Raw genomic sequence first — 18,585 nt, 5'->3', positions numbered from 1 at the left:
CTGTCTGGAATATTTCATTCTGATCAGTCAGTAGTTTCTGAATAATTGCCCTAGAACCGCCCGGTTTCTTCCTGGTATATTTACAATAAGGCTTTTAAGTATTTCTATATATATATATATATATATATATATATATATATATATATATATATATATATATTTTTTTTTTTTTATGTAGCAGTATAGTAATGTAAAGCCAGCCATTAATTCTCATATATCTCATATAGGCTATATATCTCTGAGCTGAGAGAGCAGTACAGAGCCTGGACCAGTTTAAAGCAGAACTGAAGACTTTTCTGTTCAGAAAGGCTTTTATGTGTTGATATGTTTGTGTGTGTGTATATATATATATATATATATATATATATATATATATATATATATATATATATATATATATATATATATATATATATATATATATATATATATATATATATATATATATATATATATATATATAAATATGAAGTTGACTATTATTGGAATTAAAACACTAGCCTATAATGCGTATTAGGCGGAATAACTAAAGGCGGAAGCATGCCGTGTTCAGGTGATCGCACGGCGCGTTTAAGAGCACCTTGCGCTTGCCTCCTGAACCACAGCAGCTCAGTATAAAAGCCAGAGGCAGCAGAGGACGGGATGAGAGATCTCCATCAGGATAACTGAGACTTACAGCTGCTCCGCACACTCATTCAGATACGAACATTTCAACGGTACGATGTTGATGCAGACTCTTATATAAACTTTTTATGTAACTTCTTGGCTACTATGTAGCCTATGATGTTTTATAGGCTATAATTGAAATATCCCTTTGTCTCTCTTTGTATCAGTTATATTTCATGCAAATATTCACGAGTATTATTTTACTTGCAGATAATCACTGATTAGTCACCAAAAGAGGGATGAAGACCATCAACTTTTTTACCGATTTTTTTCTTGTATTCGTAGCCAGTGATGCGAGCGCTTGGATTATCAAAAATGCGACTGAAACGCTCAACGGAAACAATTTCACGATCAATAAATCGGAAATGGGGGATGACGGATTGGCATCCATTCCCAAATCAAGGCGAAAACGATACATTTCGCACGGTGACATGATAGCAATTCTGGACTATCACAACAAGGTGCGGGCGAATGTTTTCCCACCTGCAGCAAATATGGAGTACATGGTAAGCCACCCACTCATTCCTTTAGTCTTACCAAAGAAAGAAGATAAGAAGCATTTTGCCTCTATCAGCATTATCAACATTAGCTACATGAAGCTGAATAGACTGACGTGGTGCTGCTCCTCCTGCTGGATACAATAAAATAGTATAATGGTTTATTATAATAGTCTCAAACCATTTAATCTCACCTGTAAATGTACTTCTGAGATTAACAGGTGTTTATGCTATTTGTTGATTTTTTTATTTTTATTTTACAGAATTTACAAGAATACAATGGTGCACACTATATATATATATATATATATATATATATATATATATATATATATATATATATATATATATATATAAACATGCATATATATATATGCATGTTTTTGTGACATATGAGGACACAAATGTGTATAATGACATGGGTATGACACAGGTATTACAAGGAGAGGGTGAAATGTGACGACATGGGCCATGTCTCCACTTTTCAAAATGCTTATAAATCATACAGGATGACATTTTTTTAGAAAGTAAAAATGCAGAATGTTTCCTGTGATGGGTAGGTTTAGGGGCAGGGGCAGTGTAAGGGGATAGAAAATATGGATTGTACAGTAAAAAAAAAACATTACACCTATGGAATGTACCCATATGTCACAAAAACACCATATGTGTGTGTGTGTGTGGGGGGGGGGGGGGGGATTGTACCCTTTATAAAATTGTGCAATCAGGCAATTTCTTTTGATTTAACTTGGGTTGTATATGCTTTCCTCCATGGCCTAACTGTAAAAACTGAAGAATAAGATATTTTTGTATTGCACACAACCTCTGTTTGTATAATTTGATTTAGCTTTGGGATGAAGGCCTGGCCAGGTCAGCAGAAGCTTGGGCAGCCACCTGTATTTGGGAACATGGACCTCCTTACCTTCTCCGATATCTGGGTCAAAACCTCTCAGTGCGAACTGGCAGGTAAGTCTTGCAGATGAACAGTTGTTTGACATTGACAGAACAACCTCTCAGAAATTTGACTGTTCATTGAATAAAGAAGAATGGTGCTCATTTAGGATTTAAAATGTCACTTTTGCAGCATTATCAAATTACAAACGATGAACAAGACTCAAGGCAACAGGCCAGACCAAAATTTTGTTTTGGACACAGTCCAGTGAATAATACTGTTTTAAATTGCACCCAAATTGTTTCTGCTCCTGCCAGTTACCGCTCCATTCTTCAGCTGGTTAAACCTTGGTATGATGAGGTCAGAGATTATGCCTTTCCATACCCGCGTGAATGCAATCCCCGCTGCCCGATGCGCTGTTATGGACCCATGTGCACACATTACACACAAGTGAGTTTGGTTGCAAGTCATAATTCAGATTAAGCAAACAGTAAAAACTTGGATGTCTGATGCTCTCTGAATGTTACAGATGGTGTGGGCGTCATCAAACAGAGTTGGATGTGCCATCCAAACCTGTTACAATATGGTAGTGTGGGGGGCCGTGTGGAGGGAGGCAGCGTACTTGGTCTGCAACTATTCCCCAAAGTTAGTCACGTTATTATCCTTCAATGCGACTCTAGCCATATCTTACACCTCACAAGAGCACAGAGTGTACCATTCTTAGTCTGATAATGCCAGCGCATGATTAAAGTGTTATGCTTGCTTGTCTTTTTAAAATAATATTTTTCAGGGGCAACTGGATTGGCGAAGCACCTTACAGAGTCGGCGTGCCATGCTCAGACTGTCCTCCAAGCTACGGAGGTTCATGCAGCAACAACATGTGCTTTCCTGCCATCAACTCAAACTTCATGTACTGGTTTAAATAAGCTGTCATATGTTTAATGCTGTTGAGTGCATTTTTACAGTAATATATCTTTTATGCATTTTGTACATCAGATTCAGCTGCTTTTTTCTATGTGATACTATCGATTCCAGAAATGGTGCTAATGTTAATACAATCTTAAAATGACTGTTTTAGGATCAGCCATCATATTGATGCTCATGGTATTTTCTTCTGGTTGACAGATCAAGTCTGTCCTGATCACTCTATATAATAATGTTTATATTCCACTTTTATACACTTTTCCATCCGTTACGTCAGGGTTTTTCCAAGGTGCTTAGACATAAAACATTCAAGCTATTTTTTGTTTTGTTTTTATAGCTGTCCATGTATTTTCAGTAGCGAAAACCGCTCTGAGGTTTTTGTAATGATAACGTTGTATGTATTTTCAGCATTTTTTTTGGTCATGTAAAGTTCTCATATGTGTTGAGTTGTATTACATGTTGCTGTGTGCGTGTTACATGGTGCTCTTCTGTGTAGAGAATTGCTATTCTCAGAATTTGATTGGCTTTTCTCTTTACATAATGTTTGCTGGACAGTCATTTTTTCATGACCTCAGATTCTGACCTCTACTGAACTACTTTTTTAGTTCTCTGGGACCTGGGAGATGCATCTAAGCTATTACATTTATGATTGTGTAATTTCATATAAAGTTGTATTATATATAATACATTACTTTGCTCCAGCATATCTTAACTAAAAGTTCTTTCAATTGGTGGCTCACTGAGATGATTATTAACAGATATTTGTTATACATTCCCAGCACATAGTAGCGGTATTGGTATTCTTCTTCTTCTTCTTCTTCTTTGTATGCCTTAAATTAATTTATCTCCCTACACACGATTGATTATTTAGCCCAATATGCAGTTGGTGTAGTTTAAGACAGTTTTGTGCTGTAAATAAATATATACTAATAAAGAAGTCTTTACTAATTGCAAATGTTTGTTTTGGGGTACAGTTTAATGTGCATTGCATGTGTGTGAAAAGAAGTTTACTGTAGATTTGGTGGACATTGCATTTAAAAGATTGTTTTTGCAAACGCTCACTGACATGTTCTTCAAGTTCAAGAAATGTATTGGGTTCATTTGCAAACACATTTCTAAGATTTTCCTGGCACTCGTTCAGAGGCACTACATGACCTTTATTGATTGTGTTAACAGGAAAACGTGAGTCTATGAAAAAATGGTCCAGTAAAAATAGTTCCAGTTTTACTGGACACTTCTTCAGCGATTCTCCTCATTCACTCTCATGGTGTACTATTTCTTCTTTTGTCAACCTCTTCGAATATGCATTTCTGTCCCATCGAAAAATTCAGAGCCGTCTTCAAATCTGCAGGACTCGATTATAACAGTTTTGAGAAACCTGAAAATATTCCTGATCACTGTGCAAGACTGATCTGGTGAAAACATTCTCAACATTTCTGTATGTTGATAAAGCTGAAATATGAGAAATGAGGAACCAATCGTATGTTTGCTCAGGAAAAAAACAACACACCCCTGTTTTTCTAATTTTGCAGACCATCAATATTGGCTGTTGATGTGAGAAAAAAAGAAAAGAAAAAAAAACTGAAAGATTTCCCTCTCTCCACCACCAAATAACAAACATAACAATCTAGCTCTCTCAGCAAATATAGGTCAAAACCACTGCATACATTAACCGGCCTGCTAAAGGCCCTCTCTGCCAACAGATACATTGACATGATTATTATTTTTCACACTACAGAAAAATTATCCTTTACCAATTGCATAACCTCTTCTATCAGATGTGCACATTGAAAAGAATACCTCTAAAGGGAAGTTTTAACTCATTCGGAACTAATTACATAAAAAAAGTATTACGTGACTTAGCAAGAAATAGATTATTATGAAATTAAAAACGGTTTCATATGAATAAATGTAATCAATCTAATCACCCAGGCCAAATTTCATGTTCATGGAGAGTATTTAGAGTTCACGGAGTTCATTTTTTTATCCATATAGTGAAGGTTTAAAAAAAAAAAAAAAATCGCTCAATGCTGCCATCTCGTGTTTATTTGCCCTATCACACAGTTATACAATACTGTACACCACAGCAAGATAGATAGATAGATAGATAGATAGATAGATAGATAGATAGATAGATAGATAGATAGATAGATAGATAGATAGATAGATAGATAGATAGATAGATAGATAGATAGATAGATAGATAGATAGATAGATAGATAGATAGATAGATAGATAGATAGATAGATAGATAGATACCCCTCCATCACCCACCCACTAAAATAGAATGTATAGATGATTTATAGATAGATGATATAATTTATTGTATTTAATTTATTCTCAGCTCTTATGTTCTAACTAGCCTATAGTATGATGAATTACATTTTTGTAAACATCCATCTCAAACCTACTAAAACACAAGCACACAAATGAAAATAATTAATCGTTCACTCTGGCTACTCTACTACTCTAAATGCAGGCAAGTGCACCTGTATTTATACCTAAACGCTTCTGTGCTGTGGGTGTGGCGGTGTAGTTGTGGGCGTGGCTTAAAAGTACACTATAAATGAGAAAAGCAGCACCACAAATTTAAACATTAGAACGTTGATTATTTTGCCGCACAATGACTCATGATGACTCATTCATAAAGAAACTTCCAAGCAGAACAAAACAGATGGGCTCGGGTGTTTGAAATGCAAAAACCGCAGAGAAACATTATTTCAGCAGGTCAACACCGGAGATAAACGTGCACGCGCGGGACCGCTTAAGGTAAAATTCTGCTTGATTTCAGAGTAAAGAACACTTAACATTTCTTCTACAATATTTCATAGGATAGGAATTTATGCAACTACAAACGTTACGAGGGTAACTCCAGTAAAGATAATGCTAATTAATTTCTTTAGAGATAGCATTAAAGTGTTGAAGATGATACAAACTTCAAAGACTTGTGTGGTTGGTTTTAATACAGGACACGAACGTATGAAATATTGCATGTGTGTGGTAAAAGGCGTACAGAAGTCTTTGACAACTGAGAAACAATCACCTCAGTTGTGAAAATGCTGAAACTGCACTTTTCACTCAGGATTGTATGAACTGATCTATTGCTTGCTGAGCATCCATGCGAGTCAGTGCACACAAATCAAATCTAATTATGTCATACTGTTTTATCACCGTATGTTCAAATTAAATACAAAAATGCGGTAAAACTTGGATCTGATTGATCGTTCTGATTTCACAGGCAGAGGACAGATACCACTTTGGATTTTGTAGCTGACAAGAAACCATGAAGTGTGGACGTGAAGATTTATTTAGTGGGTTTGTGCTGCTTGTGATTGTCCAAACGGTGGTTTGCATGGTCATTCCCAATGCCACCCACTTAGAAGCCATCCTGGAAAAATACATGGATAAGGATGAGGCGTGGTGGCAATCCAAGCCAAGGGGCAAGAGAGCAATTTCACAGAGTGATATGCAACTCATTCTTGACCTACATAATAAGCTTAGGGGCCAAGTGTACCCCCCTGCCTCAAACATGGAGTACATGGTAAGATCACATGATTCTCCTTCATTCACAGTCCTGCTGAATCATGTTCCTAACCTAGATTTATCACAATCCAATATATATTTACTGAAGAATGAATGAATGTCAGTCTTTTTACCTACCAAAAGTCAGGAAAGAAGAGTTGTCTAATGCAATTATAATTGTGTCTTTTCAATAGTACAAGTAAATTTAGACATAACATTATAGTGTTGAAAATGTATTTTTTAAGATTGCTGTCGTGTTAAACTATTAGTGTTTTTAACTGAGCATTAGATAATGGTAAAAGTAATCTAAATGTAAAAATATAGGACATGTGCAATTGAATATGCAATCTCTCTCTTTGTATATATATATATATATATATATATATATATATATATATATATATATATATATATATATATATATATATATATATATATATATTAGCAGATACCAATACATTTACACTCACTAATATCAGTACTAATACATCTTTCATCCCTTCAATAAATCTAACTACATGTTCTAAACCTTCTAAAAGACTGTAAAAAGTGTGTTAAACAACTTTTCCACTGAATTGTGAGTTAAAAGGCTATTTATACATTGGTGGGGTCATGAGGGGGCTCATAATTTTTTTTAAATGGCTCTGCCAACCAGTATTGGATACCCTACCATAACCGCGCTTTGCACAAATGCATTCAAACACACTGAACTACAGTCAAGTTTGTGGTCTACAACAAACAGTTCATCAGGTCCATCGGGGAGGCCAAATTGCAGCTTCTCCTTCCCACGTTCTGTGGCTCACCTACTGTATGTGGCACTCAGCCAGACCTCTCATAGCTTTCTGGCCAAATATGACCTGACACTTCTTAGAACCGTCTATGCTTTGCTGCTGCTTCTTCCCACTGCATTGCAGTTGGCAGCAATTGAGGCAAATATTGACTCGCACATCAAAGAATAGAATAGAAGAACACTTTAAATGCTCAATATTAATTTCCCTGCACTTGCAATCAGCTGTAAGACAAGCGTTTCAAAACATTCTTCTTAGTCAATTACTTTTGAGTTGATAACATCTGTTGTGCTCTGGGACTCTGAACAATTCAGTGTTAAATCTGTCAAATGCCATCAGCCTGTATCCTACAGCAAAGTTTAACAGAATGTGTCTTTGTGTGGGGTGCAGGTAGGGGAGGAGACATTAGCTACCTCCATTCTGTGCAGTCCTCTGGGTAATTACTCTGAAAAGGAAGTGGAGGGAGTCACAGAGGATGCATATCTCCCTTGGAATGCACCCAGATGGTCGCTGTAACCGCAAATTAGGCATCACAACAAATAAACAATGTCAAGATGGGTCTCAAAGGCCACATAAAATGCCAGCGGGCTTTGCATCTCTGTGCTGGTTCTGCTCATATGCATAAGCACGCTATGCTTTTATGTGCCTTTAAGACCAATTTTACATTCACATTTAGGGTAAACATTTCAAGTGCATGTTGACAAGACATATTTTACACAGCTCGCATTAACATCATAAACAGCAGGAATGCAATCTAAGTAGCATCTAGGTAAGATTAAAATGCGAAATATTTTATTTCTTTATTTTGCAAGAATTATCAAGGTGGTTCAGCAGTAGTATTTGTTGAGGACTGGTGGAATGGAATGCACCAGCTCTGCACATATGGAACAGATTAGTGCAGGACTGATGCAAACTACGTATATGTAATTGTACATTAAGCTTCTGTATACTGAAATAATCAGAACTCTGTGCTTATTCTTTCATACAAAACCAATTAAACCTGTGGCAGTCCTAATGGTGGTTTTAATGCCTTTTGTCCCAAGTTAGTGAAACAGAAATCCTTTATGGTTTTTAACTTCAACTGGCCCACTTCTAGATTTGTATCAATGTACTGGTAACAACCATGCATTGACGTACATAGGCAGAACCAAGTTCAACCATATGCCAAAAATGGTATCAGAATCTTTTTTGCTTTTGCACTTTAAAACATTTGCTGTTGTGTTTTAAATGGATAATTCACTCATAAATTAAAAGTATGCTATCTTTTGCTCACCCCCATGTCAAAATTCCCCCTTTTTCCTCTTTTTTTTTTTGCGGAACATAAAATATTTTGAAAAATATTGGTAACAAATGGTATACATTGACTTTCATTGCATGGACAAAAAAAGTAATTTCTGAAAATTTCTTACAGGTTTGTAAAATCTGAAATGAATTTTGGGTGAACTATCCCTTTAAAATCTTGACCTTTAAAAATGATGACAGGTTCAGCTTCTGTGTTACTTACATTCACACAGTCAGTGTTTGAGATTGGCAACCATATTTCACTACAAATGTGACTCAAACTGTAGAGTACATACAGTACAGTATTCAAGTTGCTACTAATAACTTTTATATAGCATTAGTATTAGTTATCACAAAACTAATCGGAGTAGCTTTGTTGGAAGACTGTGACACAGCTCATTCCATCTCTGCAAACGACCAAAACCACACATGAAAACACGCAACACACGAGACACACGGGTGCAGTGCAGAGCGATATGTTTTACAATATGAAGTAGCTACAGTACAGTTATATTCACTCAAAAATGAGCATCATATCCACATTCTTTTTTCCTTTATTTAAATGTATTTAATCATTTGAGCATGTATCCTTCTGTTGAAACTTGTTACTATGTTGAATTTTGTGGAACTCAGATGCTCAAATAAATAAAGATGAAGATGAGGATGAAAAATACCTTTGAAAAATTACAGGTCGTCCCTGTTTTGAAAGTAACCGTATTAAGCACTCATATGTGAACTTGGCTTGTGTTTCTGTGCTGTGGCAGGTGTGGGACACTGAACTAGAGAGGAGTGCTGAGCACTGGGCACACACTTGTCTGTGGGAACATGGGCCGTCTCACTTACTGACCCGGATCGGCCAGAACCTGGGAGCTCACTGGGGCAGGTGCTGTATTAAAAATGGATGCAAACAATATTGAGATCACATCAAATAACAATTGCATCTCATGCGGATCTTATACATTGCATTAACTGTTATCTTTAAATATGATTGACTTTAGAGACAGACCCCCGACATTTCATGTCCAAGCCTGGTATGATGAGGTGAGAGATTTCAGTTACCCCTATCCACAAGAGTGTAACCCTCACTGCCCCTACAGATGCTCTGGACCGGTCTGCACGCATTACACACAGGTAAAACCACAATCACGTTAACCAAAATCAACAATATCCTCAAATCTCTGACAGGAAAAATATATGCACCTGTTTAAATTTTGTCAATTTTCTTTTCAAATGTATTTGTATTTTCACAATATACAGATTTCAAAGCATCTTTACAGAAAATCATGATGTTAACTCTTTCTCCGCCAGCATTTTTACCATTTTATGCATTTGAAATATTTTCATGCATTCTTTTTTTTATTAAATCAACTTTTGAAGGTGGGTAAGTTTGATAAAAAAAAATCAAAACATTTTAACAAAAAAACGGAGAAAATTGCGTTTTTGTCAAAGACTTCATCCGGATCAGATTTTTGATAAATTCATCCGGATCAGATTGAGATTGATGATCAAAACATATATGGAGTAGATCGAGTTCACCAAAGCTTCTCGGTCGTTACCTCTTCCTGAGTCGACGTTTCATTCGGTAACGTTAGGTAGTTTTGATTTATATGCTCTTTAATGTTTGATGAGGTGCGTAAGCAATGCTTCTTCGCCGTGTTTTGATCCGATGATTCTGTACTTGTACTGCATAACAGTGAAAACATGGATTCCCACAAATTTAATTAAATAGCGATTGTGTCATACATTTTGGAAAATTCCCTCAATGGCAGGGAAAGAGTTAATGCTTATAATATCTTAAAATCTTCATGCCTTATAGTTGCATTTATCAGATTAGAACTGGGTGATAATATAATTTACGTTTTGTGACAACACAAGTAATCAAGCAGGTGAGATATGCTATATAGTAAATATGATATTATGATTTGTTCACAGCTCGTTTGGGCCACAAGCAGCAAAATCGGCTGCGCCATCAATGTGTGCTACAACATGAATGTATGGGGGATGATCTGGGCCAAAGCTGTGTATCTGGTCTGCAATTACTCTCCCCCGTATGAACGTTCATCTTTTTTTGTCATTTGCAATATGATATAATTCTAATAAAGCACTATTATTAGCTTTTGCCATGTGACGTCCTTTTCTCAGAGGTAACTGGTGGGGACATGCACCATACAAGCACGGGACCCCTTGCTCTGCCTGCCCACCCAGCTATGGCGGCGGTTGCAGAAACAATCTCTGCTATAAAGGTACTAAACTGACTGTATTATTCAATTGATGTTTAAAGGGTTAGTTCACCCAAAAATGACCCAAAATGACTCCCCCTAATGTCGTTTCACACCCGTAAGACCTCCGTTCATCTTCAGAACACAGTTTAAGATATTTTATATTGAGTCCAACAGTGTATCTAAGTGTATGCACACTATACTGTCCATGTCCAGAAAAGGAATAAAAACATCATCAGAGTCGTCCATATGTGACATCAGTGGGTTAATTCGAATCTCTTGAAGCATCAAAAATACATTTTGGTCCAAAAATAACAAAAACTATGACTTTATTCAGCATTGTCTTCTCTTCCGCGTTTGTTTTCAATCCTCAAATAAAGATTTAAACGGTCATGATCAGCGGATTGATTCATGATTCGGATCACGTGTCAAACTGGCAAACTGCTGAAATCACGTGACAATGGCGATCCGAATCATGAATCAATACGCTGATCATGACCGTTAGAAACTTTATTTGAGGATTGAAATTAATTGTATTCCCTTTCTGGACATGGACAGTATAGTGTGCATACACTTAGATACGCTCTCGGACTAAATATAAAATATCTTAAACTGTGTCCCGAAGATGAACGGAGGTCTTACGGGTGTGGAACGATATTAGGGTGAGTCATTAATGACATCAAGTCATTTTTGGGTGAACTAACCCATTAATGTTGCTTTTTTTTGTTACATTTTTAAATACAGTAGACTTAAGCCCTGTTTCACAGACAGGGCTTAGATTAAGTCAGGATTAGGCCTTAGTTCAATTAAAGCATTTAAGTAGTTTTTGTTAACTAACTTTTATTAAAAAAACATTACTGGTGTGCCTCTTGAGAGAAAACTATGACCCCGACATATTTTAAGATATATCAGTGCAAGTTGCTTTCAGTTAAAACTGCTCAAACATGCATTTTTAGTCTGAGACTAGTTTAAGACTTGTCTGAAACCAGGGGGTAAATGTGTTAATTGATTAATTCAAAAACAATGAAAAGAAAGAAACTGCAGCATATTGATATGTGATTAATTGCAATTAATTTGATTCATTAACAGTATCACTTTTGGCCACTGCTGTATTAATGCAATTAATTTGATTAAAATATTTAAAACTATTTACATCCCTAAACTAGTTATATATTTATTTAGCTAACATTTGTGAAGGCTTTGTAAAAATTTAATTAAATTGTGCTCTCGTTCTTTTCAGATGATGGCAGTCATTATCGTTACACCCCCGAGACAGAGGAAAATAACTATATCGAAGCAGAACCGGAGCCAGTCCGAAGCCATGACACTCACTACAGGGAAGAGACCACGACTCCGTCTCCAAACGAGAACATTGAGAGGAATGAAGTCGTCAGTACTTCCCAGATGTGTAAGCTAATTTAAGTGCATTAGATATGTACATTCTCTTGGGGTACGTTTACAAGACACAGGTTTAAAGGAACTGTATGTAAGAAATGTATTTCAATTAATCATAAAATGTAGCCTGGATGCCAGCCGAACTTAGCCCCGCCCACAACATTTTTAGGTCGGGCAATTCGGTCTGGCCTTGCTCTATAGAGGAGTAATTATCCCCGAACAGAAACTGTTCGGACCAATGAAATCATCAGGGCGGGCTTTAGACGATGACGGACAGATGATAAACAGTAACGTAATCATGCACGTCATCAAAGGGGATTCTATTTTTTCGAATCCTAAACGGAGATCTTGTTTTTATCTGCATTCACCTTAACTATTTCTCTCAGAAATGATGATCATGTTGGGTAAGTACTCTGTGTATCATTAAATTATTTTACAACACTGGCAAAGATCGTGTACTCCAGCCTGATTTCAGCGTGCGTGCAGACAGGGTTGCCAAGTTTTTACAACAAAACGCGCCAACTACTAGCCCTAAACAATAGCTTCTCGGGGGGTTCTCCGGGGAAAAAATGGCGTTTGGGGGGTAAAATGTGTGTTATTTTGGCAAGGTTACCTGCTAAAATTCGCACTCATGGGTCTATATAGCACATAATAGTCGCTTCAACTTGCGGACAAAGAAAAGAACCCGCGGGAAAAAACGCGGACTTGGCAACACAGTGCAGTTGAGCTCTGTTGACATTTGACAATGCGCTGCTTCGTTGCTCTGATTGGTTGTAGGTCTATCCAATTGATGTCTTTCCTCAACACACGCCCCATAATCACAGCCCAATGGAGCAGTTTCAGACTCATATTCTGACTAGAATTGAGTATGACCATGTCAGGCTACATAAAATGGCCCGGATATGTCACTAGAAATTAAGAAATCATGTTCATTTCAAATACTTATATCACTGACAACAGTAGTCCAGCCAGGATATTGTCATTTAAAAGTTGTTGTTGCAGCCCTCAACTGATGTTGACATGTTGTGTTTTGGCCTGAAGCTCCGCCCTCCACCTATCGACCAATCACAAAGTCAGTAGTGTTTTGGCATACGGGTTGCCAGATCTGCTCTGGTTACCACAGCTGCAGCTACAAACGTTCCTGCTGATCCTGCAGCCTATCTGGCAACCTCAAGTCAGGGGGAGGGGGAGGTGGATACACTCCTCTACAGTCATTTGAAAGGGATTGCAGTACCAGTTTTGGCCACAATCTTTCCTTTAATATTGAAGAAAGAGAATAGTATTCCTCTAATTTTGCACATGAGAACCCATTACTAAAAGTAATAATAATTGTATAATTTTTTTCTCCAGCTCAGCAAGTAGCATGTGATACTAGATTACGTGATCAATGCAAAGGAACTACTTGTAACAGGTAAAATAGTTTGATTCACACACCAGTTACAAAAGAGTATGGTTGAGTCATGCTGCTATGAATTATTTTCATGACTGGTCAATCTTTAATCAGGTACGAGTGCCCTCCGGGCTGTTTGTACAACCATGGGAAAGTATTTGGATCGGGTCATTATGACATGGTAGGTAACTTCATTTGCTTTGTATTACTTTTTATATCTATGTAGCATCAAACTGTCAAGATTTACAAGTTGATTTCTCCAGTTACATATTTAAATACTGTATCCAATTTTGTATGGATTGTGGTCAGCTCAGGGTCTCTCTTATTAATGTTGCTGTTTTTCCAGCAATCCAGTATCTGTGGCAGCGGCTTGCATGCTGGAATAATAGATGACGATGGAGGCTGGCTGGATGTCACAAGGGTGGGCAGAAGGCAACGATTCTCAAAGTCCTTCAAAAATGGAGTTCAGGCTCTGGCGTAAGTCATAGAACCCAACCCACATGCATGTTTCATGCTCCCGAATGTAGGTTTAACATTGTTCCCACATTTCTATGTTATTTCTCAGAAAAAATCAGAGTGCCAATGCCTTCACCGTATCAAAAGTCCCAGGTCAGTGCAGGATGATAATTCTGAATGAGATAATGTTGCTAGTTACAGAAAAGAAATGTAAAAACAAATGTTTTGTGACTTCCAGTGAAAGCAATTAATTGTGAAACTACGGTGGCACAATTCTGCCCTTTCAAGAAACCAGTCCAGCACTGTCCCAGGTGAACTTACTTTATAATAAAAATAATACAGACAAGATACCATGTAGTAAATTTGACACAAAAAATGTTGTTGTTAATAATGCAACAGCTAACAAGATGTGTTTTTTCAGGTTGTACTGTCCTCGTAATTGCTTGTACGACAGCTATGCCCGAGTAATCGGAACCCGCTATTATTCAGATGTAAGTCTTAATGGCCTCTCTCACACAGAACATGTTTTTGCATTCCACCGCACTGCTTTTCCATTGTTTTTCTGTGTAAAAATGCACTAGATGGACATCTCACTGCAAAAAATGCTTTTCTTATTGTCTTGTTTCAAGTCCAAACATCAAAAATAAAAATAAAACAAGTATTTACTTAACAAGCAAAAGTAATTGTCTTGTTTTGGGGAACAAATACTCCAAATTAAGAAAGTTTTTGCTTAAAATAAGCAAAATAATCTGTCAATGGGGTAAGCAAAATAATCTTAAAACAAGACAATAATTTACTTAAATGTTTATGTTTCTTAATGTAAGAATTTGAGAAATTTTGACTAGAAACAAGACAAAAGTACTAAGTAAGAAAAGCATTTTTTGCAGTACTCTGAGCATTGCTATCATAGCTTGCATCTTTCGAATAACGCACATGACAAAAATTAATTAAAGTTAAACTTTGAAGTGTCTTGGGACAATTTTCACTGCTCTAGAGAAAAATTATGTTCTTGAAACTTGTTTTTTTTTTTTTTTTTTTTTTTTTACCTCTGCCCTGTTGGTCACCTCTATATACTAATTACATTTGACCAATGACAAAACATGTTATCTTTGTAATATCTCGACTGTTTCTCATAACATGCAATGTGATGAAATGGAGAGCAAGTTTTTTGGTTCTCAGATTCTTCTTCTGAGAAACAAACCATAATCTCACATGTACCTCCCGTAAACTTTTTAAAAAAGTTACTTAATTGAGCTAAAACTACCCACATTATATAATATAGCTCGATACCACTACTATGTCAAAAAAAAATCTAATTTGTGTCTACTTTTATTGCCTAATTTTAGTAGACTCATCTGAAAGTTAAAGATACTTAAACACAATTGATTACTCGCACAAGTCACCTGAGCTATAAAAGAACAATGTCTGAGGAATTAAATGCTCCTCTGGGTTGCTCTATTGCAGCTATTAAGTCACTGTTCTGTTAAAACTGCAGAAGAAAATGAGCCATATTTCCTCTTTCTGTCCCACTGAGCAGAATTCCAGTATATGCAGGGCCGCTATCCACGCAGGAGTGATTCGAAGTGACTCCGGAGGTTATCTGGACGTAATGCCTGTGGACAAGAGGAGGCAGTACAAGGGCTCCTACCAGAATGGCATCACCTCAGAGAGGTACTGAGTGTGTTGAGTCAGCTGATCTTTCCTTCTTGGCTTCAGGTCTTCAGATTAATTATCTAATATCCCTATGAGCTTGGTTGGATAACGTAATCATTTTATTTAGTGGGTGGCTGAACCGTGATCTCATAAACTCTGTTTCTGCAAAATAAAACCAGACCACCTACAGAGAGTCTGGTTTTATTTTGCTATCAATATCATGAGTATCTGAATCATGAATAATGAATCATACTAGCATTTAAATCATATATCTTTCTATCCTGCTGGATCTGAATTAATATTGGCCATTATTCTTCCATTCAGCCTACAGAATCCCCCAGGAGGCAAAGCGTTCAGAGTGTTTGCGGTCATATGAAACCATCCTCCAAGGACAGATGCAAAGAAATATAGCTCTTGGTAATGTAACAGCCGGTAATTACCGCGCATTTGGTTTGCTGGTCTCGTTGGGCTGGAGTTAAGGCCAGTGCTGTCACGAAAAATCTCAACGGGAAAAAAAGACATTGACTTTGACACCATCTGGTCCTGAGAAAACTAAGTCTCCATGATTTTTTTCTGCGTGTAAATGTCATGTATATACGAGTTATACGATATTGTAAATAGTTTTTATTCATTAAATTCACAAAAATTCATTCTTGTATGTTTTTATATAGGTATATGTCATTATTTTAAGCACATAAACATATATATAGCATTCCTTAAAATAAAAAAATAGGCAATGGTGCATGCAAACACAAGTGTTAATGTCCGAACATGTCGAATGTGTAGAAAAGGCCCTTTAATATTACAGTTTATATTTTTGTAAACATATTTTTATATCAGTGTTCAGAAGCTGCTCATTGGTGTATTGCGCTTTACAGTATATTATGCTGCGTATCTTCAGAATTTGATACTGTAACAACCTGGCAGGCCAGGAAATCATTATTGCTTTAGAAGTATTTAAAAAATGTACCACAAAAGGAGCAATATGGAAACGCAGAGAGACTTTTTTTGTGTTATTTATTATCATGCAATTTAAAATAAAGATATTTAGACTCAAAATTCTTCTGTTGCAAATATTACTATAATATTATGACTTGACTGTCAACATCTCATTGCGGAAAAAGTATATTGAAATATTTCACAATGGTCCCATCACAATGTTCAGTTTTGATGTATTATGTATTTGAATGTCTGTGATTGTTGGCTAAACACAGCTGTGAGGTTATTTCAAATTCAAGACTCTGGAAAGCACAGACGGAGCCTCTGCACCTTGAAGAATGAAAACCCAGCGTGCCTCATGTGAAAACACTCAACTTCTGCTGGCAGTGCACCGGCACCACAGACAAAGAAGGACATTGTGTGTATGCTGGTGTGTGTGATGGTTTTAATCTCACTTCCTGGAGTGCATTTCCTCCATGTAGGCACAGATGTGGTTGAGTGGTAGTAGTGAGCTCTCTGTCACTCACCTTGACCTCTCTCATTTCCTGTCTGCCCTCTCAGGCTCTCTTGAGATCATTGCCTCTAGGCTCAGAACCCTAGATTATCACAAGTATGTTTCTGCCTTGTTCATACAGCCATCAAATTGAGAGTTTTTGAAGAACTTGAAGCGTTGGTTCTGTGTTTTTTTTCTAGGCTTGGTTGTGTTTTTGGGGTGCAGTATAACATGTCTTAATACTACTTATTTTTTAAAACGCTGTATCTTAAATTTGACCTTTATTCCACACCGCTGTCTTCACTGTCCTTTGAACGGCTCGTTTGCTTCCTGCTTCTATGAAGCCCATCCCTCTGAAAAACGCAATGGTCTTAGATTGGTTAGATGGCCAAATGTAGTTTCCTGTATTTTTATTGGCTGAAGTGCCAAGCACAGGTTGCCGGAAACGCCACGCCCCTTACCATTACGGGCAGAAGTCACATCTGCGGAGACTAGCAAGGGTTTATGATGTCACCAACCCAGGAAGAAGCTCGTTGTAGTCCAAACCGGACGTTTTTGTAGGCAATAAACTGCCATAACTTTAAAAGACAATATCTCCGTTTGCATTGAACTTTCAGCGCTGTAACTTTGCAGATACTGTTTATGCTCAAGCAGCAACATTACACACTAACTAAAGTTAAAAAAGTGAAATTGCATGCAACCACCCCTTTAAAGGTGCACTCATTACATTTCTCCTTATTAAAGGGTTAGTTCACCCCAAAATGAAAATTATTTCATGAATTACTCACCCTCATGTCGTAGGACACCCGTAACACCTTCGTTCATCTTCAGAACACAAATGAAGATATTTTTGTTGAAAGCTGAGAAAGGCTTCAGAAAGGCCTCCATTGGCATTCAGTACATTCCCACTCACAAGACCCATAAAGGCACTAAAAACATCGATACTAAGTTCATCTCACTACAGTGGCTGTACAATAATTTTACAATGCGACGACAATAGTTATTGTGCGCACAAAAATCAAAATAACGACTTTATCCACAAAGTTATTGACGTGAACTCGATGCATGCGTGAGAATATGATGCAGATCCGCTGTTCAGATGACCCAGAAGAGGAGGAGCCGCTATCGCGTGAGTTCACGTCCTACACCCCGAGACCTACACGGAAGACAATAACTTGGCGGATAAAGTCATTTAGATTTTTTTTTGCGCACAAAAACTATACTCGTTGCTTCGTCAAATTATTGTACAGCCACTGTAGTGAGATGGACGTTGTATCGACGTCTTTAGTGCCTTTATGGGTCTTGTGAGTGGGAATGTACTGAATGCCAATGGAGGCCTATCTGAAGCCTTTCTCAGCCATCAGCTTTCAACAAAAATATCTTCACTTGTGTTCTGAAGATGAACGAAGGTGTTACGCGTTTCCAACGACATGAGGGTGAGTAATTAATGAAATAATTTATAACCCTTAAAAA

General features: G+C 37.1%; 2 protein-coding genes across 2 annotated transcripts; both read left to right on the top strand.

Moving 5' to 3' along the window:
• The first annotated feature begins 559 nt into the window (after positions 1–559).
• On the top strand, positions 560–3,856 carry pi15b (peptidase inhibitor 15b). Its single transcript, XM_067453023.1, has 6 exons — positions 560–716; positions 877–1,172; positions 2,008–2,126; positions 2,370–2,502; positions 2,582–2,697; positions 2,843–3,856. Exons 2-6 carry the CDS (start codon positions 906–908, stop codon positions 2,976–2,978), a joined length of 771 nt encoding a protein of 256 aa, XP_067309124.1. The 5' UTR covers positions 560–716; positions 877–905; the 3' UTR covers positions 2,979–3,856.
• Positions 3,857–5,587: 1,731 nt separating this feature from the next.
• Positions 5,588–16,717, top strand: crispld1b (cysteine-rich secretory protein LCCL domain containing 1b). The gene is made up of 15 exons (XM_067453022.1): positions 5,588–5,745; positions 6,215–6,517; positions 9,332–9,450; positions 9,566–9,698; positions 10,500–10,615; positions 10,710–10,810; positions 12,027–12,194; positions 13,532–13,592; positions 13,686–13,752; positions 13,918–14,048; positions 14,137–14,180; positions 14,266–14,338; positions 14,449–14,518; positions 15,565–15,698; positions 16,005–16,717. The coding sequence occupies exons 2-15, from the start codon at positions 6,260–6,262 to the stop codon at positions 16,054–16,056; spliced, it is 1,527 nt and encodes a 508-aa protein (XP_067309123.1). The 5' UTR covers positions 5,588–5,745; positions 6,215–6,259; the 3' UTR covers positions 16,057–16,717.
• Positions 16,718–18,585: the final 1,868 nt, after the last annotated feature.

This window comes from Pseudorasbora parva, chromosome 9 (assembly GCF_024679245.1).
Source record: "Pseudorasbora parva isolate DD20220531a chromosome 9, ASM2467924v1, whole genome shotgun sequence".
Classification (NCBI taxonomy): domain Eukaryota; kingdom Metazoa; phylum Chordata; class Actinopteri; order Cypriniformes; family Gobionidae; genus Pseudorasbora; species Pseudorasbora parva.
The sequence above is the reverse complement of the archived record's forward strand: the minus strand, read 5'-3'. Positions and strand labels throughout refer to the sequence as shown.

Coding starts and splice junctions, on each gene's coding strand:
- crispld1b (XM_067453022.1), top strand. CDS start 6,260: ATGAAGTGTGGACGTGAAGATTTATTTAGTGGGTTTGTGCTGCTTGTG. Junction 13,593..13,685: donor AAAGGAACTACTTGTAACAG/GTAAAATAGTTT, acceptor ATCTTTAATCAG/GTACGAGTGCCCTCCGGGCT. Junction 14,339..14,448: donor CCAGTCCAGCACTGTCCCAG/GTGAACTTACTT, acceptor GTGTTTTTTCAG/GTTGTACTGTCCTCGTAATT.
- pi15b (XM_067453023.1), top strand. CDS start 906: ATGAAGACCATCAACTTTTTTACCGATTTTTTTCTTGTATTCGTAGCC. Junction 1,173..2,007: donor CAGCAAATATGGAGTACATG/GTAAGCCACCCA, acceptor AATTTGATTTAG/CTTTGGGATGAAGGCCTGGC. Junction 2,503..2,581: donor TGTGCACACATTACACACAA/GTGAGTTTGGTT, acceptor TGAATGTTACAG/ATGGTGTGGGCGTCATCAAA.